This window comes from Stenella coeruleoalba, assembly GCF_951394435.1.
Source record: "Stenella coeruleoalba genome assembly, chromosome: 9".
Classification (NCBI taxonomy): domain Eukaryota; kingdom Metazoa; phylum Chordata; class Mammalia; order Artiodactyla; family Delphinidae; genus Stenella; species Stenella coeruleoalba.
Window position 1 is genome coordinate 29065766 of NC_137155.1, and position 26223 is coordinate 29091988.

General features: G+C 40.1%; 1 protein-coding gene across 3 annotated transcripts in view; it reads right to left on the bottom strand.

The window, feature by feature from the left end:
- ELAPOR2 (endosome-lysosome associated apoptosis and autophagy regulator family member 2) overlaps positions 1 to 26223 on the bottom strand; it is a 267850-nt gene that overhangs the window by 79517 nt on the left and 162110 nt on the right. The window contains exons 19-22 of one of the 3 annotated variants that reach the window (XR_013829783.1): positions 19493 to 19619; positions 14876 to 15054; positions 13710 to 13875; positions 177 to 915 (exon numbers count right to left, since the gene is read on the bottom strand). Coding sequence is in view for 1 of the 3 variants with exons in the window: in XM_079931571.1 (XP_079787697.1) it covers positions 856 to 915; positions 13710 to 13875; positions 14876 to 15054; positions 19493 to 19619 (532 nt within the window). In the remaining 2 variants the exon portion in view is untranslated. Of the gene's footprint in view, positions 1 to 65; positions 916 to 13709; positions 13876 to 14875; positions 15055 to 19492; positions 19620 to 26223 lie in introns of those variants that run through there. The other 2 variants (XM_079931571.1, XR_013829782.1) reach the window with 2 other exon arrangements.

Genomic DNA, 26223 nt, shown 5'->3' on the forward strand with positions numbered 1-26223 from the left:
ATAAACAAGCTTTCCTACTCATTCTAAATTATACTTCAAGTATTACATAAATTGTTTCAAGCCATTTGACTTTTATAATAGTGTCAGCTTGTTTGTACCAGTGGAAAGTCAAGGCTTCTCCTTATCCCTTTTTTTTTTTTTTTTAAGAATCCCACTTTCAGTCAAGCCCTTCTTACCAGTTCCAACAAGGATGGAATTTCAAAGGCGATTATAAGTTAGATAACCCAAGCACATGCTGACTCTTCATTAAGAATTACTGCTTACTTAGGCTTCTGAAATCAACAAGGATACCCTATGGAAAAATGAAAAATCTATTGTCTTTCTTTGTTCACCATTTTTAATAGAAAACATGTTTTAAGGTCTGTCAGGAAAATAAATAATGGGAAAAAATAACTGTACCTTAAAAATTTTTTCAAATTGTTCCCCAAAATATAAACAAAGACAAGACATAAATGGGATCACAATGCATATGCTCACATCAGCCCTCCAAACACACTTTTTATATAGAATTCATAAAGAAGGAAAGTTACCCATTAATTCTATGGCATGCATCAGCAGTGCACTCGTGGGCTTAACCTTGGTTTTGAGTTATTTGTATATACAGATACATCTCTTCCTGAGTTGAGCTTCATCTTCAGTTGAGACTCAAAACATTTGCTTTCTTATTTTTGGCAAGACACTTGACCACGTTATAAGGCAATCTAACATTTCAACCTCCTTCCCTTTTCAGCGGCATGGCCCTCCTCTGTGACATCACCAATGTGCCGGATACGAGGACAGGCTCTAAACTATGGTCCTGTAAAACTAGAGAGCAGGTTTCTTTGTTCATTAGTCTGAAGGCTACAGCACTGTCTTTCATATATTGGGAGATCTTGAGGATTTCAGTTGAACAGATTCAAAATGGTCTTCTTTGTCCTATGGGGGAAAAAATATTAAGACAAAATCAACTCACTAAAATTCCAATAAGATCTTAGGAGCTTACATATCCAGAAACTAAGTTCTGAAATCATTTTAATCTATGTATCTGCCACTTGTAATTAGGATTTTACATTTAAAGGAGGGTGGCAGATATAAAACAGATAGCATGCCTACCCTGAATGATGCCTTTTTTTTAACTTTTTATTTTATATTGGAGTAGAGTTGATTAACAATGTTGTGTTAGTTTCAGGAGTACAGCAAAGGGATTCATTTACACATATACATGTATCTATTCTTTTTCAGACTCTTTTCTCATTGAGGTTGTTACATAATATTGAGCAGAGTTCCCTGTGCTATACAGTAGGTCCTTGTTGGTTATCCATTTTAAATATAGCAGTGTGTACATGTCAATCTCAAACAGATGTCCAGGGGATAAGACACACAATTCAAAACAGGAGCAAACACATGACTGCAACAGATACCAAAAGATGAAGCTGTGATTCTTGTGAAGAAATCACTGAGACCCATGCAAGGGGGATATTTGATCCGGGTGCTGAAATAGATGACCTATCCATGCAAATTGTAGACAGTAAACTAAATATTCTCAAGATAACACAGGGTAAATCATAAGAAAAAAGGAGAGCAGAAATAAAGATGACACCAATAAGACACAAGATCATCTGGGTCCACTGATATGTTGGAGGAAAATCTTTGGGAATCATGCCTACTAAAGATATTAAAAAGGAGTCATCTAGGATAATAAATCAAAAATTTAATGCAAATATATCATTGCTGGCATTTGTTACATAATACATTCAAAATGTAGCCTATTAAGATAAATTATTCTTCTTTGATGGGGAAAAAGACAAATAAGAGGTGAGGTTTCTCCCAATGTTTTCATGGTTAGACAAAGCTTTCCGAAGGCTATTGGAATGGGGTGGGGGAACTATGCTGTTGAAGAGAATAAAGATGAACAGAACTAGGATTATTTTAAAAATAAAAGAAATATGAGGCAGATCAGTCCTGGGTGCACATGGATGTGTCTCTAAAGCAGAGAAGTGAAATGAGAAAACAACAGGAAATAGATACTGAGTGTCTGTCAGGAAGAATGAGGCTGCTGTTGTGTCTTCTCTCATTTGAGTGGAGAAATCAGAGACTTCAGATCAATTTAAGGCCACATGGTCAGGATTACAGAAAAAAATCACAGCATGAACACCAGCATATCCCATGTCCCTGCCTCTACCGAGACGACAAGCCCCTGGGAGAGCAGCCTGCAGATCGCAGCGCCCTAACCCACCGGCTCTGGGAGATCCTGCCTGAAGTCTCATGTTCACCAGTCTTAATCTTCTAGGAATAACCATCGATAATTCAAGTATTTATTAGGCACCCATGTGTTACAGGAACAGGACTAGACTTTATGGGATACAAAACGTCTGCTCTCAAGGAGCTCACAGTGTATTACAGGAAAGAGTGTTAGAGTATCAGCCATGAACTATAAGAGAAAGCTGAGCTTTCTGTGGCCCTGCCTTGAGAAGATTTGATTCAACTTGTTCTTCAGGAAGGGCAGGCAGAGACCTGTTGCTTATCCTCAAGGTAATAGTTCAAGTAAAACACTGAAAACAGTCATGCTATTAGGGCTTCATAGGGCTTTCGTTACCATCTCCTCTGTGTTCTATGTTCACATGGGATTTGGCTCCTATGGCTGACGTGGTGGGATATATACCCATGCACGCGCGTGTGTGTGTGTGCGTGTGTGTGTGTGTGTAGTTAACACTACTGACTGGGACTTCCTAACAGCAGGAATTGTATCTTGTTCACTTTTTAATTCCCATAATATGACCCAAGGCCTAGCACATGGTTGGCTGTCAATCAGTGGTTGTGAAAATGTACTGAAACACCACCATGCAGAAGGAAAAAACCTGGATTGGAACTCAGAATACGTGGTTTCTAATTCCCATCTCACCCACTCTTGGACAAATAAGTGAACCTCTCTAGGTTTCAGTTTACTCATGCATTAAATAAAGATGCCATATAAAATGATCTTTTTAAGCTCTAAATTCAAGAATCTACTCAAAATCCAACTTCTCCCAGAAGCTTCTCCTTAGCTTGTCACTACCCACCTAACTGTACTCCGTTCTCTTCTGTACTCCAAGAGACCTTACTCAATACTCGTCATACCAGATTATCCTGTGTACGTGGGTTGTGTGTGTGCGTGAATGTGTGTGTTTGATGTGCATATGTCTTCCATCAATAAACTAGTCTCTGAGATTAACTGTGTCTAATATGACATCTCACCAAAACCCGGTGGATAGTATCCCATAAATGACTGTGACATGAACAAAAGGAAAAAAAAATCAACTGAAGGTATTTTTTAATTGTTAAGAAAAGTCAAGTGAAGTAAGTCTATAAATGAAACCCCACAAATCCAGGGCATAAGGAAATACCAAAGAAGTATGGCCTTTAGACCATGAATAAGGATATATATAAGACAAAGTAAACCTTACTTGACACAGTAGTTAAGAAATTTATAAAGTTTTTTGCTCCATAAAATCATATGTAACATTTTAAAAAGTGGGACACACATAAAAAAAATTTAAAAATAAAAAGTAAAAAAAAGTTTTAAAGTGGGACACAATAAAACTTGTACAATGGCATTCATAGCAGCTTCATTCAGTCAAACACTGGAAATAGCACAAGGGTCCTTCAAAAGGAGAACAGATGAACAAACGTGGCAAATCCATACAACAGAATACTCCTCCACAGGGAGCAATCTGCTATAGATAAACACAACAAGGTGGACGAACCTCAAAAAGATTTTTCTGAGTGGAAGAAAACTTACACAAAAACTTCACTCTCTGGCATGACGATTATGTGAAGTTCTGAAACAGGCAAAACTAATCTATAGTTTTAAAAGATCATCACAATAGCTTCCCCTGGGGGATGGGGACTGAGTATACACATAAGGACATGTGTTTACTTTCAGACATCAGACTACTGTTCTATATCTTCACAGGATTTAGGGTTACACAGGTATATTCATTTCTCAAATTTCATCACATCGTGTATTTGTGAAATATACATTTCACTCTGTGTAAACATTTTGCCTTTAAAAAAAAACTTAAAATATTGAATTCTCTCATCAATTATATGTAAACTGAAGTGTTTAGGCATCAAAGGTATTAAAGTCTGAAACTCACTTTGAAACACATCAAAAAAAAGAAGATAGATCAATAAATGGATAGAGGGATGGAGAGATATGTAATAAGGAGTAAGATTTACGTGGTGGATATATGGTTGTACCACTGCACAATCCCTTCAACTTTTCTGTAATACTTCAAATTTTCATCTTAAAAAATGATAACAAAATCATTACATTGACTAAAATTGCTATTCAAAATAAAATGTGGCACACTGGGGGCTTCCCTGGTGGCGCAGTGGTTGAGAGTCCGCCTGCCGATGCAGGGGACACGGGTTCGTGCCCCGGTCAGGGAAGATCCCACATGCCGCGGAGCAGCTGGGCCCGTGAGCCATGGCCGCTGAGCCTGCGCGTCCGGAGCCTGTGCTCCGCAACGGGAGAGGCCACAGCAGTGAGAGGCCTGTGTACCACAAAGAAAAAAAAAAAAAAAATGTGGCACCCTGTACCTTCTCAGGGAAAAAAGCTCTACCCTCCCTGTTTCCTGTGACTGTTTTCAAGAATCTTTTCAAGCTTTCACTTCTCTGGCTATAATATAAAAACAGAAGAGATACTGTAAGAGGAGGAAACACTTAATGTTTTAGGTAGTGCTCATAATGCCCACTTATTCTTTTAGATTCAGCTCAGAGATGACTTTCCCTTAAATGCATTCCCTGGCACCTAAAGGCTCCCTTCATTGTAAGATACCACCCTTACAAATAGGGAATCAAACACATATATATGGAATCTAAGAAAAAAAAAGATCATGAAGAACCTAGGGGCAAGACGGGAATAAAGACACAGACCTACTGGAGAATGGACTTGAGGATATGGGGAGGGGGAAGGGTAAGCTGGGACAAAGTGAGAGAGTGGCATGGACATATATACACTACCAAATGTAAAATAGATAGCTAGTGGGAAGCAGCCGCATAGCACAGGGAGATCAGCTCGGTGCTTTGTGACCACCTAGAGGGGTGGGATAGGGAGGGTGGGAGGGAGGGAGACGCAAGAGGGAAGAGATATGGGGACATATGTATATGTATAACTGATTCACTTTGTTATAAAGCAGAAACTAACACACCATTGTAAAGCAATTATACTCCAATAAAGATGTTAAAAAAAAAAAACCAAAACAAATAGGGAATCACAAGATCACACCAGGTGAGAAGTCTAAGTCAACTTGTGATGGAAGATAGTTTTTCATGGGCCTCCTGTGTTTCTGCAAGTCTTATGAAAAGACACTGATAGGCCTTTATTCTACGTGATTTTCCAAAGATGTTTCTATAACAGCCTTGGATGATATAGATAAAGTCTCCTTCTAGAATAAAGGAAACGTTTGCTTACAACCCAGAAAGCTACAGATATTGTCTTTCCCTGTGGAGCAAATGGCAGACATACGTCAGGCCCATTATAAAAGACTCATGTTCTCCAAGCCAGTTCCTCTACAATAACGTAACCCACTCTGTATACAGGCGTCATCTAGTCCACTTCATTGTGTGGGAAGTAAGGCTGGAGGAACCAATACAAATGCTGTGATTTGGGCCAATGCTAATGCTGTGAGTAATAAGCTGTGTTTTGTCTCTGACCCAGAAGACTCATTCCATCTTCCAAAGCGTCTATGAAACTATGGCGGGCTAATCTGTTGGCCAGTAAGTAGAGTGCGATTTCATTACCTTCACAGTTCTTCATTGTTTTGCCGATGAGAGGAGGAAGTTAATGAAGACATTTCTAGAAGAGAGCTTCACACTCTGGTTAACAAGATTTAAGGAAAGTCCCCGAGAATTGGGAACAGACATGCTGACCACACTGTATGGCAAACAAGGCAATAAAACAGTCCTCCGTTTTCTTGCCTGGAAATGAAGAGGAATTGGGGAGCTGGTTGTGGGCTGAGTACTGGGAAGTGGGTTCAAAGAGTTCACAGTTCAACTGCCTGGATGGTGTTAATTCTCCTCTGGCAGGAGGACAGCCTCCCAGTCAGGCTCCGGTGTGCCTCACAGGAGCAACTAGCACTAAAAATCATCCCAACGGGAAAAGAAGGTTTCACCCGCTTTCAAACAACGGTTCCAGAAACATGCACCTACGATAAGCGTTAGAGAGAAAATGGAAACCACTTACGGGGAGAAACCAGGTGAAGTGCTAGAATGTTGGCTGGTTCACTGTGGAGATGATGTGGCAGGACTCAGTGATCGTTAAGAATGGAAACAGGGCTTCCCTGGTGGCGCAGGGGTTGAGAGTCCGCCTGCCGATGCAGGGGACGCGGGTTCATGCCCTGGTCCGGGAAGATCTCACATGCCGCGGAGCGGCTGGGCCCGTGAGCCACGGCCGCTGAGCCTGCGCATCCGGAGCCTGTGCTCCGCAACGGGAGAGGCCACAGCAGTGAGAGGCCCGTGTACCGCAAAAAAAAAAAAAAAAAAAAAAAAGAATGGAAACAGCGGGGCCATCCTAGGGCTCAATGCTGCTGGCACTCTATCCTGCCAACTTCAGATCCACCCAAAGATGCAGTAAAAGGTCTCAGAGGTTTTGCAGCAGGTCCTCACCACAGTTACAGAGCCATGGCTTCCTCTGGGGGCTCTTTCTGAGATGAATTCCCATAGGAAAACTTAGTGAGGCAGTGACTACTGCTGGGGCTCTTGCTGCCCCAGATTGGGTTTATAAGGTGGAAGATGGTCACTAGAGAATGAGAAACTGACCCCAAAACATCTAGATAAGTTAGTATGGTCAGGCTCACCCGGGAAATGTCCCTTATCCTTTATACTTAAACCAGGCATTAACTTAAACATGACAATGGAGCAAGAAACGAGGTGAATTCTCTTTTAAAAAGTCTCCAGTATGTGAGTCAAGCCCAAATCAACAAAAGAACATAAGACCTGCAGCCTTCAGCACAGTCAATCTGGCTGTGACTTCTGAGTCAAAAGGTCCCCAAAGGTGGACTAGATGATGGGAGGAATGATGCCCTTGCCGTTCAACACAGAACTCTGAATGGACCCAAAACACTGGCAGTCTGGTTGGCTTGTGAGCAGCTGCTGGAAAATAACAGCAAATGCAAAGCCCTGCTGCTGTCACAGAGACCCCCGCTTCCCTCTTCACCTTTAACCCTTCCTTCCCCAACTATGCTGACTTTGCTGCCTTAAGGAGAAAGATGATTAGGGGAAGGACCAAGTTTTCCTGTCACCAAGAGTGACTGCAGACCATACACACCCATCTGAGACTGCAAGGGAGCCCGGGGAAGGGGAGGGACTCAAACATCTCTGACTCTGCTTGTTGCAGGCACCGAAGTCACCATCCTACCTGAACGTGTGAGAGGAAAAGGGCCTGAAAATTCAACTAATGGGGTTCAAGCTAGGTTCGCAGTGGGGGAGGGAAAATAACGTGACCTTGTGTGAAGGGTTCTGCGTCCCCATTCAAGATGCTGTTGCTGCGTTACACCTGAATCTGCAGTAGGAATTGCTGGTATGTGCTTGTTCTTCCTCATCTCATAGGCAGCAGAGGACAATCCCCTGGCCAAGAGCAGCCACGTGAAGAGAAGGGCTGCTCGGATACTTACCCCAAGCGTTGCCAACTCGTCTGCCGTGTGCAACAAACGTGTGAGGCAGAAGGGCACACAAGCTCCTCTACCTTCTGATGCCTAGAGAAGGTACAGATGCCTATAAATGATGTCCTGTTGGACAAGTCAGACGTCTCAATCTCAACAGCCTTGCCTGTGTTATCAGACCTGCCAGCAGAGACAGCTGATAAACCCTCACGAAATTCAGGGAGCTGCCAACTAAGTAAAGATTCTTGAGACTAGGTGGGCAGATGTGCAATGCTTTACCTTCCAGTCGAGAAAAAACAGCCCAGCACCTTACTGCACTCTGCTGTTGGACACAGCATGGTATCACTTGAGTAGTCTACTTGCTCTGTCATATCAGCTAATCCACAAAATAGTATCTTTTGAGTTAGGCCCAAGCCAACAGGCTATATTATCAACTGCCCAGCAAGGTGAGTAATGCTCTCTACCTTGTGGCCTCACAGCCCTAATGACCACGTTATGATACAGTTCTTTGCGATTAATGATTTTGTCAATTGGAGACTATGGCAGTGGGAAGCAGCCTTCCCCCAGAGGCATCCTTTGGGGTTTTAGACTCATCGCCTTGATGTGCCCATCATGTACATATAGCCCTCTTGAAAAAGCAGCTGTTAGCCTGTTACTGAGCTCTTGTCAAAACTGAATGCCATAACCACGCACACTTTGGGACTCTACAACCTGACAGTCCCACTCTTGGTAGGTCAACAAGGTGGGAAGCGTCCAGTAAGTCTCACTGGTCAAATATGAATGGTATAGTCAAGAATACAACTGGTCTGACCCAGCAACATCTCGGCCTCACATGCAAATACGGCAGCAGACTCTTTGAGAGAAAGGTTATCCCCTACTCGTCTGCCCCAAAGGAAGCCACTGGCTCTGTGGGGTCCTGGGTTCGCCGAAGTTCTACGTCATGCCTGGGCCTGGTTCACGGATGTTTTCGTTGAGCTGAAACCCAATGGTGTCCGCCACCTGCTGCAGCTGTCCCATCTCAGCACAAGTATGCGTAACTGAAAACCAACAAGATTGCTTGGCTCAGTGGCCAGAACCCAAAGCCCCTCTCACAGCTGTGGCCAATACTTCTTCTGATAAACCTTGTCATATTTCTACTTACTCTTGAGCTATTGCCAAGATTTAATAGCCATTGTCAACGAACTATTTGGTCTGCCATTTGGAAAACCACTTACTCTTCACCTCTCTCTGGGGCAACAAATCTGGAAACAACTCTTAGCTGTTGATCAAATCATCTGGGTCACTTAGGTAGATGCCCATCCTCTGAAAAGACCAAACAGAGTTAAGCACCTTATAGAGACTGCACCAGACAGATCGCCACAAACCCTACACAGCATGTGAATCCTGTCCAGCATGGCAATAAATCTGCCTTCACAGACTGAGCTCAGAGTGAAGGACTCTATTTTCCTGACGCAGAGGTTACCACAGCATGCAAGACTTGGGAGTCATACCAAGAGCTGACCAATATTTCCCTGACAATTGATTAAATCAGACCTTTGATCACCGCTTGGGGCTATCGGTGGTGCCTCATCACTGCTGACACCCATTCGGGTCACGGTGTTGCTGTTCCAGAGTGACTGGCCAACTCCAGTGACACCACCGTGGTCCTTGAAAAACATCTGTTTAATGTTTATGGTTTTATGGACCATTTGCAGCCTAACAGTGGTGTCCTTTTTTTTTTTTTTTTTTTTTAAATCACAAAAGCTACCAGAAAAATGGACTGGGAGTAGAGGTATTCAGTGGACCTTCCACACTTCCTACCATTGAAAGGGATCATTGATCATCGGAATAGCCTTCTCAAAAACTGACTCAAAAAGATTTCTGCCTCTATCTCCCTCACCTCCTCCTGGTCCACACATCTTAGTAAGGCAGTTCAGTTACTAAATATGGCTATTTCCAGAAAAGGATTAAGAGATTATCTCCTCTTGGCTGCTTCGTGGATAATTTTTAGTAAAAATAGATAATAAGTAAGAATATATCAATACAACCTACGTAAGATTATATACCCATATGAAAACCCAGGATTCTGCCCCGACCACTACTGGCATGACGGGTCCTTATTTAACCCAACAGCAACCCCCAGGACGTCTGGTGGTTGCCCTGCCAGAGGGAGCCTAGAAGATTGAAATATAATTCTGGTTTAGCCACCTGTATTGTTTTGTTGGACTGTCATGATCCTAGATCAAAGCGTGGTAACTACTTGGTTGACTACACAGCTCATTAAGACTCGTACCGTCCCACATGGGCAAAGGTAGAAAACACACTAGGTCGCCACACGCACTTTTAAAAGCCCTTGACCTTCTTGCACCTGAATGTTTGGCAGCACAGAACTCCAGTAGGGTGTGAGTAGAAATAAGGTGGGGCTTTAGCTACAGAAATGGGACAAACTGATCTGTACCAGTGGAAGATCAACAGTACAGTCTGATAATAAGGCACCTAGGAAGGAGGTACCTTAGGCCCTGAGAGGTGCAAAGGATGAAGGGATACTAATGATTATTTGTTTTTCAAAGCCACCCTGTCACCTTCCTATGAAGGAAAACACCTTAGTGTTCCTCTCTCAAACTGTTGCAAGTGCCTTAAATTTAACTGACTACTGGGTCTACCAAATCCACCAGATGCTCAAACCACAATCTGGTTGCCATTCCCCTTAGGCTTACTGAAAATTCTATCAGAAACAGCAGGGATGATGCCAGCTTCTGCCCCCAAATAACAACGATCAACATGTCCATTCCCCATCACTCAATCATTCCATGGAGCGGACAAATACCACCCAGTCTGCGGCATGGACAAACAGGAAAAGCTGGACAAACTGCCCTCGAGCAGTCTCTCCAAAGACAAAGAAGAGACACAATTGTTTGACATGAATCGGGAACGCTAAGGTTTACAAGCCAGCAAGGAGGTCGCAGGCACCATCAACCAGTGCTGCCTAACTAAACAGGTCCCACTTGGTGTCCCTAACAACGGTAAATAATACTTTCCTTCCAGAGGCCCCATGTGTACCTCTAGGACTGTACTTTTTGTATAGAACCAGATGTTAACTTCTCTCCTAAAAACAGCACGGCTTGTACTTGTATTTTAGGAGTGGTCATAAGTGGTCATAATTCAACTGTTTATGAAAACATCCTCGATAGATCACTTAGCCCTTAGACAACTGCAAGGCTCTTTTCAGTATCCGGCTACCCTTGGTTCCTCAGAAGGGGTTCCTGGAGGGATAACTGACTTGTTATTCACACTCACCCCATGGGTAGTTATTCAATTAGCAAAGATGGAACGTAAAAAAGAATGAAATAATGCCACTTGTAGCAACATGGATGGAAATAAAGATTACATTACTAAATGAAGTCAGTCATAAAGAAAAAGACAAATGCCATATGATATCATTTATGTGGAATTCAAAATATGACACAAATGAACTTACCTACAAAACAGAAACAGACTCACAGACATAGAGAACAGACTTGTGGTTACCAAGGGGGAGGAGGAGTGGGGGAAGGACAGATTGGGAATTTGAGATTAGGAGATGCAAACTGTTACACTGATATATAGGATGAATAAACAACAAGGTCCTACTGTATAGCACAGGGAACTATATTCAATATTCTGTGATAAACCACAACGGAAAAGAATATAAAAAAGAATACATATATGTATAACGGAATCACTTTGCTGCACACAGAAATTAACACAACATTGTAAATCAAATGTACTTCAATACATTTTTTTAAAAGAAAGAAAAGGCAGTACAAAATTTGTTTCTGACTCTAACTGAAGTAATCCATGACACCACTTCAGCCTTTGAAGGCATTCAGGTCACCATCAACCCACTGTCCATACATTGTTATGGACAATATAACTGCCTTATTCTTCCTCCCTGAGGGCCAAGACACGATCTGTACAGTCACCAAAATTCTTTGTGCCTGGACTGTCTTGTTGGATTGCCATCTTCCTAGACCAAAAGGACAATGACCTCCTGGTGGAGGACACTGCTCACCAAGTTCCCCTACCATGGCCCAGGTAGACAAAAGTGGGAGATGTATAGGGTCTTTGTAAATTTTTGAAAATATCCTTAACCCTCTTCCATCTGAATCTTATGGAGGAAAGATCTCAGTGCCAGTGGCAAGGTCTCAGGCTGAGTGGAAAGATTAATACAGGGACCTAAAAAGAAAGCCACCTCTTTCTAAGGTGGACCCTGATGACTTACGGCATTTGTTTGGTTAGTTGAGTCTGGAACCCTGGTATGATCCAGGTTAATAATACAGGTTGGCCTCGTCTTGCTGTTCGGTGTCTCGTTGGGAGTAGCTCTATTTTTTAAGTGCTATAGGAAGCAAACTGACCAGATTTGATTCCAGCCTCAGCCAGTCAGATTAATCAGAGTGAACAGTGGAATGGTGTACTAATGGGAAAGTTGCCGGAAGCCAAGATAGTGTAGGAAGGAGGTTTGGATCTGTTGGGAGACAACTCCCCAATGGTTCTCTTGCATTTCTGCCTATCTTATGAGTGAGACACTGACTTCCCTTTTTTCCAGACTACCTTTTCAGAGGACCTAACCCTAACCCTAACCCTAACCCTTGCATTTCAACCCTTGTATAGACAGCAGCCTTTGAAAATAAAGATATTGTGACCTTCCATAGCAAAGGGCGGGCTTGCTTACAGTCTTAGAAATAGTATTTCCCTCTTGAGCAATGAACACGCATGCTACCTGTCCAGTACGATAACAACACTATCTTCCTTTGGAAGAAAGGACAGAGATGCTTGCTGTCCTTTCTAAAAGATTCAGGTTCCCAAAGCTTAAGGTTCCTTTCCTGTAAGGCACTGTGTGTACAAGCGTCATCTGCAGGACGTGGGGCTCTGCAACTCGTATAAATGCTGATGTTTCGGCTAGTGCTTCTGCTGTGAGTGTTCAACTGTCCTTTGTCTGTGATCAGAAGTCCCATGTCTTCTAAAGTATCCATGAAACCATGGAAGGCTCAGGTGTTAGCTTGCAAGGAGGGTAAAATCTCAGCTCTTGACAATCTCTGTACATTCACTGTCCCACAGCAACAGTATCCTCCCTGAACTACCATATTAAGAAAAATCAAAGAACCATTAGTATAAGGGGAATAGGGCTTATTTGTTTTATTTTTAAATGATCCCCTATGATATAGTTATGTGCCTAAATTAGGAAACGATTACTAAGACACTCTCAATAAATGCAATCTTTCACCACAGGTCCTTCCTGCTGAAAATCCTTTGAAATGGGTTTTCTTTCTGGTTTCATTCTGTCTTTATTCCTGCACAGATAAACTCGTAATGTTTCATCTTTTAAGTCAATGGTGAAGAATGTCAATAAAATATGTTTACAAATAATACTCAGGGCTTCATGCTATCTGTTTGGATACAGTAATCATTTCAAGGCTGACAGATGTGATGGCATCTGATAAGTAATATCTCAACATTTTATATAACTTTTATCTCCTGTGTATGAAAAAATCTTGTTGTCAAATAAAAAATATAAAATGAGATCTTTTATTTATCTAAAAGTTTTGTTTTTTAATACTATAATACATAATCTTTGTGCAAATTCAAATATTATAAAACTGTATTACTTCAAAGACTAAAGACACCCATTTATTCAAAATTCTCCAAAAGCAGCTATCATGAGTAGTTTCCTACTCAAATACTAATATAAATGTATATTTAATAGAAATGCAATAGTCTATGTGTTATTTTCGCTTCATTTACCCTGGACCCACTGACATATCAGTACACACAGACATCTCAATCTTTAACACCTGTAGAGTTGCACAGCATCCCACTACTTTGATATACGGAAACGTCTTATCTAAGTCCTTACTGATGGTGTTTAACGTTGTTTCTACCTGGTTAGCCAACAAAAACAATGCTGCAGTGATTATTCTTGTATTTACAGCCTTCTGTACTTCCAAGAGTATTTCTACTGGATAAATACCCACCCTGAATGACAGGGTTTGCACAACTGCTACTGTTAGGTTAATATGGCCCCTTTATTTATAAATACACAGAAATACCAGGTTAAAATTCTGCTCTCACCTTTGTTGCCAAGGATTTGAGTTTTCCCAGTAGCGACTGTTTATTGGAATATACAACTTCCTCTTCATTATCTTCTCCTTCCATGATAGCACAGCTGTCTGCAGCTGGGAGTTCACACTCTTTTGAGTTTGTCGTCATCACTAATTTGGAATATTTGTACTCCAGTCTAAGTAGTGGCAAATAAATAAATAGATAAAGTGGCTGTTTAATATAAATTAATACTTATTTGGGGTGGTCATACACCAGCTAATTAAATCATCGTGGAGTACAGCTGCTCCACCAACATAGTCCCTTCACCCATAGCCATAACACTGTGTTCTCATTAATCTACTGTCTACACACCAATCGTTTCCAGAATTTCAGAGAAACAGTGCAATACAGTTAATGCTATCATACTTATTTTACAGTGATTCAAGTGTCCAATTATGAAAAACTTTTGAAAAACAAAGAGAAAATTAGAGGTCTGAATGCATTTTTTTCATTTATAAATATTTGGGAACTAATTTACTATGCAGTTTTCCAAAGTTTAGTTCGTAGGATGAGAATATTATACAGGCAAGTGATTTGGTCTTTATTATTTCTCCCTATCACTCATTCCTTTCTACTCCCCACCCCAGATATTACAACTGTGCCTAGATAATACAGTAGAGAACTTTCACAGCCCAACTGACATGTAAATCATTTTAAAAGAGCCAAATCACATAATGTATCAATATACAATTGGAAGTTACACTCAGTACTCAACTTCAGATTCTGAAAGTCCTGGAGTATACACTTAGTCTGTTTCTTTGCAAATATCTGCCCATAAGAAATTGAAAGAGAAAAGATGAGGCAAGAAGGCAGCATGATGTCATGAAAAGAAAAACAGACACAGAGAAAATCTGCCTTCCTTTCTGAGCTCTGCTCCCATCTACCTGAGTAGCCAGGATCCTCTGTTCCTTGTTTTAGAAAAACAACGGATCTAATTCAATTACCTCTAATGTTCTCTGATCTCTCTGTTACCAGAACAACAGTCATTTCCATTTGCTTTCTTAAAGGCCTTTCCTATAACTCCTTCACTATGAGAAATGTCTTGTGTCTCTGAGAGAAACTGTTGGATATAATGATTAACTCTAAAAGATTCGCAACAAAAGAGATTTCTCAGTTCTTATACAGAGGTTACTTACTTCTGATTCTTCTTCCAGAAGTAGCAAGTTAGAGCCACCAGCAAAACAGCTGCAAAAGCTCCCACACCTGCTCCCACTTTTAGCCAAAAGTCAACTGTTTCGCAGGTTGACAACTTTTTCTCAGGCAAAGAAATTCCTTTAATGCACCACTTAGGTTCATTCCACACGTATAAGGTTTCCTTTGAAAAAATGACATAAGAAATGAGATTTAGAAGGAGAAGCGTTTTGCTAACCGTTATTCACAGTAGGCAGAGAGGATTATTCGGCTTTCATCTAACCGAAGCTCCAAAGAGAGAGGAAAGGGATATAGAAGAGAGAGAATAAGGAAATGATGAATGAAAATGTAACAAGACCATGAATTGTCAGATCAGAAGGCTTGCTTCAAGCTGAGGAGGTTGAATAAAAAGGACTCCATCTGGATATATCATTGGAGCTATTTTCTTCAAATTTCTGATGAGTCCTGACTTCTTAAATCATGTTTTTAAATGAAAGCTTAGATTGTTTCATATAACTGACTGGAACGGGTTTCACCCACCCATCACGTAGGTCCATTTCCCCAAAAAGCCTCTCCGCTGAGTGAAAGAGCAGAGCCCGGACCCAGGACATGTAAGTGCAGCATGAGCGGCAGGCTTTGGTGTGGGGCAGGCACAGAGACTGCACGCCCCGCTTCCCCTGGCCAAAATAAGGAGGGTGTTATTCTGGGTCATCACTACCCACGTGAGGGACTCACTCTCGTCCTCCCAAAGCAGATGACCCAATTTTGTTAGGGCAATGTTTTCAAACTGCTCCCTGCAATCAACTAGTAAATAGTAAAATCAATATACTGGGTCTCAACCAGCAATTTTTTTAAAAATAAACAAATAAGACAGATTAGAAACAAACATCAGAGTATAGTGCATGGTTCCTTATGTATTTCAACATACACAATGACAGGTAGCAATCTGCATGATGATTATATCCAGTGACATTAAATGACACAAGGCATTACATTTTTTGCTCATCGTGCCTCCCGAAATTTTCTGGTGAATGTCAGTCATTTATCAACACCCTAACAGAAGCCTAACACCATAACGTTTAATGTCACACACATGCACACACTTTTACAGTTGGTCCTGAAGTGAACGATGTGCAGGAGATTCCCATTTACTCTGAGGAAAAATTTCAACCAAGTTTTGGATAAGAACTTTTTAGAAAGGACATTAGTAATTGAAAAAATTTTAGTGTAACATTTTCATGAAACTTAGTGTGAATAAATTATTTTTAAAATGGCTCACATGATTTTTATAAGAAAGATGAGGAATGAGGAGGCATGAGCAAGTTGAACTGCTGCCTCTTCATCTGAAGGACATTCCAACAAGAAAAACAGACTATGAAAGGGTTTATATGGTTGTATCATATATGCCACACCCAATGCAAATGGCAAGCTGTAATGTCCAAGGACAGTCTTCTAAACAAACCATTAAAACTTCATAATTAAAAAGATACGTATTTATAAACCCAGAATTAACTTTTCCATAAGCTCCTCAAATTGTTAAAGAAAAAATAAATCAAGCTGTTGGCAGAATTTCTTAGTCATTCTATAACTTAGCCATTCTCTGAATCTCTTAGTCATTCTATTAATTAGGAAGATTTATCTCTTCATTAGGCCATGTCTTTGGGAAACAAGAAAATGGCTGACACTGCGGCTGAAAAATTTATTCTTCCAGCGTGTAGGGATATTTTGCGAACAGGGTGAGATAAATTTGTTGATGAATTTTAAAACTTACCTCTCAGTGATAACACAGTATCTCTTCAAATCGCTACTACTGTATAACATTTAGAAGTAATGCTAAGTACATACTTAGAACCTGGTATAGATTTTTGAGATCCATTTTGATAAGAGCTTTTATCACAAGTCATGTAGCTCTTTTAGTTTCTACCAGCTGTATGTGGAGGACTTGTAGTGTGTAAATTTAACTTCACGTGCTTCTGGATTATATGTCTTTACAGAATTGGAAAAGCAGACTCTCAGTCAATATAAAGTGCAAAACTGTAAAGAATGAAGCAGGCAATAGGATGGAAATGCAGAATTATTAAAGCAATTAAAAGATACTCTTCGCGATATTTTGCAATCATTGTTTTTTCCTATCTTGAGGCTTTGGCATCCAAAGAAATCCACCCTTGTTCACCGACATAATGGAAACTGCAGTGAAAGCTGTCATTCGTATTGAAAGCTCACCAAAGAGCAGACTTTTCGAAATATATTATTCAGAGATTGGAGGTGAACATACCCACTTACTGCATCAAACCCGTTTGTTCGTTCTTGCAATGGAATACACTAAGGAAGGACATTTCATATTGTACTAGTTGAAGCTCGCTCTCATCTGGCAAATATTTTCAAAATTGACATCTAAGTATTAACAGAAGGGCATATTTAACTGATTTTGGTATTTCTCAAAGTAGATTTGGAACTATGGGTGGGGTATGGGGGGAATTACATACCTCAACATGTCAAACACAACGAAGTGTTTCAAAAGGTATTATTCTTAAGGCAAAAACAGACATTTAAAAAGCATCACCTCGCAACTAACTGTTCCTAACATTCTTATAAGATGTTGAACTGAGGTTTTTCAATGAAGATAGTTTGAATGAGATAAAACTAGAGAAATTGCTGCCACCCCACTGTCTTAAACTTCTAATCACTACCTTCCAGAAGAGAAGTATTAACGAACGTTTGGATAGAAGGTCATTTAGCTTTTCAAAACTCCTGAGTTAAACTTGGTGGCCAAAGAAGGGAATGCACCTTTTATTTTTGATTTACTCTTAAAAAAAAGGACTATAAGATAGTAAGTTTAGCATAATTTTAGAGAAAAGATAAAGGTTAATTTCCACCATAAAGCATAAAAAATGTATCAGTATTATTAGGAGGATTAAAAGGAAACCATTTTTTTTGTGAGGCTGGAATTTTTATCCTTGACCCCCTTAAAACTGTTGAAAAGAACCTGGCTCGACCGTGCCCTCGATGTGGGAGCAGTGTTGTATCTGTGGGCTCTGAGCCAGAATGAGCTATCTACAGGTAAGCACGCTTAACTGAATTAAACATTTCCTAATTTTCTGATTAGTTTGTCTATTTGGAGACTTCTCTGATTTGTATTAAAGTATTAATAAAAACATTTTATATTGTTATGCCTATCCTTTATCATAAAATATGAAAATAAGTATTGTTCCATAAAACAATTTTATTTTTAGGCATATCTCTATGTGTCTGAGTTTGTGTTTGTGTACTAGGCTTCATGTACAATGTCTTTCTTACTACAGGTTCACTGTCATTCAAGTATGAAAAATACCAATGTAGAGAACAGTTCTCAATGTTTTTTTTTTATTCTTAAAGGTAGACACTACTGCTTCCAAATACGCTGAATGTGTGGCTTTGGGTGGGGACATTCAGATTTTTTCTCCCTCTTCAACCCTCCAACCTGCCAACTATTAGCTCCTTAAGACTTTCCTGGAAAGAACAGCTCCCCTGTTCGATCCCCTTACCCAGTGAGCACCCTCGCATCATTCCATGCTGACCCAAAAGTAAGTCCTATCCCATCTACCTTCTAGATCTCAGAAATCCCATTGGAATCTCTGATCCTCTGATGCCCATTCTCCAGTAGGGTCCCCACCACTGGTACTGATTTATCCTCTCATCTGTGCTTCTTCAATGTCATTTCAATGGAATTTGGAGAGAGTGAAGTGGTAAGTCATCTTCAAAGAGGTAAAGCTTCGGTTTTTATATGGTACTAGTCAAAGCTGGTGCAGGGAAGTGGGTACTCTCAAACACTATTAGTAGAAAAGCAAATTGATGCAACCAAAGCAATTTAGTAACACGTATCAAGAACCTTAAAAATGTCCCATCTCCTCGAATCCAGTTAATCCCTTTCCAGTAATAAACTCTAAGGAAATAATCAAATGTCTAACAAAGATGTTCATTACAGACTTATTTACAAAAAGATGGTTTTCAATTTTTTCTTAAGTGTCCAACAGGGGAATTATTAAATCCCAAATTGCATATATAATAGCACATTTTTCAATAACTAAAAGTCATGTTTCTTTTAAAAAATTTAATGACAAGGGAAGTGTATTAAAGGCATAATGGAAACAAAAAAACACAGAGAAGAGAATCCCAACTTTACTTTAAAAAACAAGTAAGCAAACGAAGGACTGCAGAGAAAATATAGAGTAGGATCTTGATTTACATATATGTGGGAGGGGTGCCCGTGAGAGTCACTCTTTATGTATGCTTCTTGTGGAGAGTCAGTTATATCATCCTCATCTTAATTATACCTATAACTGCATTATATAAACCATATTTGGGTTAATTATATCATTTCCTTATACTCTGGGTAAATATCCATAGTCTAGAGCTCCCTTGCTGTAATTCATTTTCCCCAATTCCAGTACACATCTTCAGCTACCTCAACATATGGGAGTCTAGGTATCAAACTTGATTTTAAATACATATTAATATCTCATTAAGTTAACTATAAGCTTCAGCCATGCTACTGAATCTCAGTTTCTATGGTGTAAGCAATGCTGGACTAAACAATTATATTTTCAATGACACAGTTCTGCTTAGATAGGTTTGCCTCTTACCTGAAATCCCCTCTTACAGGCACCCTCAATCTCATGGAAGTCATGCTCTGTGCACAGAGGGCAAGCTTCAGCACTCTCCCACAGGAAATAGAATGTACATCCGTCACAGGTACCTGCTGGACACTTGCTGAAATAAAACAGGAAAAACAACAAAACCAACAGCTTTTGTAACACCTTCAATTGAGTCCAATCAACATTTGAATGCATGCTGCATACATACTGGGAAGCAATGCCTGGATGCTGAGGAAACACATGAAAAATAATCTAAAGGAGACAAAAACCACAACAAAATACCACTTTGTACCAACCAAGATGGTTAGAATCAAAACAACAGATATTAACAAGTGTTGTGAGGATGTGGGGAAATTGGAACCTTCACACACAGCTGATGGGAATATACAATGGTGCAGCATTGGGGGAATCTGGCAGTTCCACACACAATTAAACACAATTACCATACGATCCAGCAATTGCACTCCTAGGTAAATATCCAAGAGAAATGAAAATATTATGTCTATACAAAAAAACGTGTATATGAATGTTCATAACAGCATTATTCACAATATCCAAAAGGTGGAAACAACCCAAATGTCTACCAGCAGATGAATGGATGAACAAAATGTGGTATATCCATACGATGAAATATTACTGAGCCATGAAAAGGAATGCAGTACTGATACATGCCTCAACTTGGATGAACTTCAAAAATATTATGCTCAGTGACTGAAGCCAACCAAAAATTCCACGTATTGTATGATGTTATTCACATGAAAGTCCATAACAGGGAACTAGATTTCAACATTTGAAAGTAGGTTAGTGGTTGCTCAGGATCAGGAAAGGGGCTAAGATTTAGAGAGGTAATAGCTAAAGGGTATGGGATTTCTTTGTGAAGTGATGAAAAATTTCTAGAATTGGCTATGGTGATGCTAGCACATATCTGAATATACAATAACCACTGAACAGTATGCTTTAAATGAGTGAATTTTAATGGTCTGTGAATTATATCTCTATAAAGCTGGGGGGGGGGGTTAATTTAAAGAAACAGGTACAGATAATGACCCAAAAAAAAAAAAAAAAAGCTGCCGGAAAGTTTCTTGGTGAATCCTTACTGATTGAAGCAAGAAACTATTTGGAAAGATTCTAACGGGAATGACTATTTTGTTCATGAATCCATTAAAACCAGGGGAATACTGTTCCCTTAGTTTGCCTACTGCACTTGCCCTAAGTCAAGCTGTGTAAATACAGGGCATTGCCCTGAAAACCTTCTTCAGACCTCAGCTGGTGCAGAGTAGAGGTGTCCTGAAACAACTAATAGCAAAAAGATAGACACACAATAATAGAGAGAATCCAAAAAACATCCCTTTTTAAGTTTTCATTTCAAATGCCTTTCTGATGATACAGCACCCAAACCTTTAATTTTCAGTCTACCAGAAAGGTAAAATTTCATCCTGTCAGTTAACTAAATATATTCTAAGGTACCCTAATATGAACATTGAAACAAATTTACATGCCTGAAAATTTAATGCATTTTCACATGTCTATCTTTCTGAAGTGTCCGTGTACTGCAGACTAAGTGGACATGGGTGGGAGGTAAACAAAAGCAATGTTCTGTACGACATACTTCAGAAACAGAGACCCAGATTGTCAAAACTAAGAACAATGGCGAAGAGCAACTCTTCGGAAAAATGACTTGACTCTCTTAACTGCCTTAATTTCTCTGTTTGTAAAAAGAGAGTAATAAATATATTCAGACTAAGAAGCTAAGAGAGATTTTTTTAAAAGGAAAGTATAATAGATGAAAACCATGCCACTTAAAAAATTATTCCTACCCTCTACCTTCCAGATCAGTAAAAGCAACTCAAAATTGCTCTTTTGAAAAAGATTGTGTAATCAATGAGAAAAATTCTTCAAGAATGCCTTATTTGCATAACAATGCTTTGCAACTTTCAAAATAATTACACTTTTCTGATCATTTAGCAAAAATTATCAATAGGCTTTCCAGCTCAAGTCTTTCCTCCCTGAATTATTTTCTATTTTATTTTTCCAACACAGAAAAACTTTAAAAGGAGAAAAAACTGTTTATATCGGAAAGATGAAAGAGTAAGTATGCTAAAGGTTGAGAAAAAAGAACTCAACAAATGAAAAAAAGGAGAAAATTAATCAAACTGGCAAAAAGCTCTACAGAGAAGACTTGGGTTACGATTCTAACTGGACCTTCAAATGATTCTGTGTTTTTCCGTAAGTGATTCAACCTCCCTCCCCACCGTATCACTTTTATAATTTGTCAAAAGCAGAATGTCTGCTATACTGCATTCATAGGGTGGTTATAAAGGATAAAATGCGAGAACAATTTGGTAAAGTTTAAAGCGCTGCAAAATATAAAAGACCATTAACAATGCACATCACTTTCTAAAGAACTGGTAGAGCCAAAGAAACAAACAAACAAACAAAAATCAAGATGTTAATATAATTTATAAAGCTGCCATTAGATGTCAAAATACTACAATGATTCAGTGCCTTTCCTTGGCAGACTTCAATTTTAAAAGAAACTCTTAGGTTAAAAGCAGTTTAGTTTAGAATCAATTCTTTAATTCTTTTAATTCAATCAATCATTTAAAATGTGGAATATCCAAATTTGATTCTTTGTTATAAACCTAATTGTCACTGTTTGAATCAGGTCTTCCCTGGGAAGTAACAAGAATGTATGAAGCAGTAATCATTTCAATAGTGCTTACATATATAAACGAAAATAGAAAAAAAGATAAAAGAAAAGAGTAGTAAGATAGATAAATCTTTTATTGCCAGATATGTGAAATACCTTTCCCCTTGCTGACCTGTGTCACCACCATCTTTTCCTCCCAACCAGCTTTTTACAGGTGTCGCTAATTGTGCTTCGACATAACTTTTGCTCTACGTGACCACCACAGAAACCAATGAGTACACGTTCAAAGAAACGAGACGAAGTTTGTACAGTCTGGCATCCCCTGGCACAGGCAATGCTCTCTGACCTCCTGGTGACTCCTTTTGGCTTTGGAATCTCAGGAAGCTCAGCCTCTCTCTGCCAAGGATGCCTTGTCATTGGCAGAAACCCTTCTTGTGTAGGGTCCATAAAACACCATTGCATCTTGCTCTGATTTTGTTTGCCCTAAGGCTGAAGAGCATCAATCACTTATGACAGAGTTTGAACACAAGATATTTCAACCTAGAAGTCTTAGATCTATAAACTTTTACCCGTGTCCTGCAAAAATCTCCCTTTCTACAGGTTCTACCCTTGGTTAACTCGCAAAAGCCAGCATCTGATGAAGACATGGACAAATTATATTTACTGACACTACCTAGTCCCTTATTTTTAAAAATTTTTTAAAACAGTTTTATTGAGATACAGTTCAAATAGTGATATAAAAGTGTACAATTCAATGGATTTTAATATAGTCACTATATGTGTAACCATCACAGTCCATTTTTAAATATTTTCAAAATGAAAATTCTTTATCCATTCATTTGTAGATGGATATTTAGGTTGGATAGCATACTTGGCTACTGTGAAGAATACTACCATAAAACATTAGGGTGTAGGTATCTTTTTGAATTAGTATTTTTATTTTCTTCAGATATATATCCAGGAGTGGAACTGCTGGATCATATGGTAATTCTATTCTCAGTTTCTTGAAGAACCTCCATAATGTTCTCCACAGTGGCTACATCCATTTACATTCCCAACAACAGCATACCAGGGTTTCCTCTTCTCCATTCTTGCCAACATTTATTCGTGATTTTGTTAATGATGGCCACTCTGACTGGTGTGAGGTGATATCTCATTGTAGTTTTGATTTGCATTTCTCAAATAGTTAGCCATGTTGGGCATTTTCCCTGTGCCTGTTGGCCATCTATATGACTTCTTTGGAAAAAAATGTCTATACAGGTCTTCTGTCAACTTTTAAATTAGTTTTTTTTTTTATATTGAGTTATATGAGCTGTTCATATATTTGGGGGGTTAACCCCTTATCAGGCGTATCACTTGCGAATATTTTCTCCCAGTTAGCAGGCTACCTTTTCATTTTGCTGATGGTTTCCTTGGCTGTGTCAGGCCCCAGGGCTGCGGTGTTCACTACGTGGCTCAAACGGCTCACTCCTCAGGGAGGATCTCCAAGCCTGTGATGTCTCCCTCCTCTTCTGTGTCCCCTCCTAGGGGCACAGACCCGACCTGATCGCTTCTCTTCCCTTCCTCCTCGACCCCATGTGGATCTTTCTCTACAGTCCTGGTCATAGACGACCCCTCCCGCCAGTCTCCAGTTTGTTTTCGGCGAGAACTGCCCCATATGTAGATGGGTTTTTTTGTTTTGTTTTGTTTTTGCTTTTTTGCGGTATGCGGGCCTCTCACCGTGGTGGCCTGTCCCGTTGCGGAGCACAGGCTCCAGACACGCAGGCTCTGCGGCCATGGCTCACGGGCCCAGCCGCTCTGCGGCACGTGGGATCTTCCCGGACCGGGGCACGAACCCGTGTCCCCTGCATCGGCGGGTGGACTCTCAACCACTGCGCCACAGGGAAGCCTATCCTCTGGCTTTTAATAACTTAAAATGAATAGGCAACTGTTTTGGCTTTAACAGTCCTTCCCCAAATACCAACAAAAACACTAGCATCCAATAGATCCAGCGACTTTGATAGAGAGACTCTAAATCAGAGCCTGGGAAGAAACCCCTGGTGTGCTCGACCTCTGAACACTATCAGGACAGAAGTGTGAAGCACCCCTTTTGTGAGAGACAATCTCCTCAGACACTCTCCTACACGTATAATGAAAATGAATTTGGATTTTGAAGGAGGTTTTCACAAAACGATTTTGGATTTATTTATCAACTACCCAAGCAATGAAATATAGTCCTAAGTTGTAAGAAAGAGAGGAGGAAGATTTTCCTCTAACTCAGAACGTTAATAAAGACGACCCTGTTTGAGGAAAGATGAGTCATTAAAAAGAAGGTACCAAACATTGGCCGATCAGTGGAGCTGTCCCCTGGATAAATGTGCTACTTGCCTCTGTTTAATGTGCTTCTTTGCAAATCTCTGTCTATAAGGGATAGGCGGAAATGACAAGATGAAAGCACGATGGCATGAAAAGAACAACAGACACAGTCAAGAAATCATTCCATCTTGACTGTGCCACTCTATAGCTATGGGTCCTCGGTGTTTGCTACCGTATCAAGTAAATGGGTTGGATTGAAGGATCTCTAATGGGCTATGACATCTCCATTACCAGAGTAAACATGGTTCCCTCTACCTGTTTTCGAATAAGGCTTTTTAAAAACTTTTTCAAACCTTTATAAAACTTTGCTGTTAAAACTAACAGCAATTTCTCATGTTTTTGAAAGAGCACTTTGGACACGTGCTTAGGTCTAAATTTTTCCTAATGAAAGGAGAATCCCGGATTCCTCTAACCACGCAGGATCACGATTAGGGCTTTGGAAAGCCTTTTAGGCAGAAGCTGGAGAGGCATCTATTTACGGATATTAGTGGTCGATCGTGTTCGCAATTTTTTCTTTGGCCAAAGTACAAACTGCAGTAGATAATCTCAAAAGTCCACTCCGACTCTGATTTCATCTGCCACAGACATCATGCTGTTAAGTTTAATTGAAAACGTCTCACACCCTCCAGATACTTAGTGGAATTAGAAACCAACTGCATTTGCCAGACCAAACAGACAGGCTGTTGTTTCCAACTGCTGTTTAGTAGGCGGCCCAGAATATTTGCCGCTCCTTCTGCACTGCATGTGAGATGCGCAGAGAACACAGTTCCCCTTTTCTCCTGCCCCTTTCACTTTCTGTAAAGACATTCTCATTGATATCTTCCCTGGTCACCAAGACACAGAGCCCCGGCCAACATTACTACTGCCAAAGTCGCCTTTGCCTGGTTTGCCAAGATTCTTGGCCAAGACAGAATTCCAGGGGATGGCATCCCTTCCCAACTGCCAAGGACTCCCTATAGTGACTTCCTGGTCAGCATATGAGACTTCTGCAAGGCAACTGCCTGCTTAGCACCTTTCTTTCTCTCCTGGAGAACTTAAAGCTCAAATAAGAAAAATGCAAATTAAGTCCTCTTCAAAAGTAACCTAAGTAAATTCGGCTCTGTTAACATTTCTGTTAGTAGGAAATCTTTATTCAGCCCTACAGCTTAAAGAAAAAAAAAAAATTCTTATTATTTCCGGACAACCTGCTGTTTCTCATGTTCTGATCCTGGTCCCAGAGCTCCCCCTCGTGCCCTGATGGAAATCGATTCAAGAAAGAATGAAAAAAGTTAGAGAGAGGCATGGACATATATACACTACCAAATGTAAAATAGCTAGCTAGTGAGAAGCAGCCGCATAGCACAGGGAGATCAGCTCGGTGCTTTGTGGCCACCTAGAGGGGTGGGATAGGGAGGGTGGGAGGGAGACGCAAGAGGGAGGGGATATGGGGATATATGTATATGTATAGCTGATTCACTCTGTTATAAAGCAGAAACTAACACACCATTGTAAAGCAATTATACTCCAATAAAGATGTTTGAAAAAAAAAAAAGAAAGAACGAAAGGCCAGCACATTTAGGTTGTGGGGTTGAAAGCATTCCCTAGAGACGTGGTCCTCAGACTTCAGTGTGCACCATAATTATAAACAGAGCTTCACCAAAATATGGGTGAAGGCATCCACCCTGTAGACCACGACTTTTTAATTTAGCTTTTCAGAAAACTAAAATGCAAAACA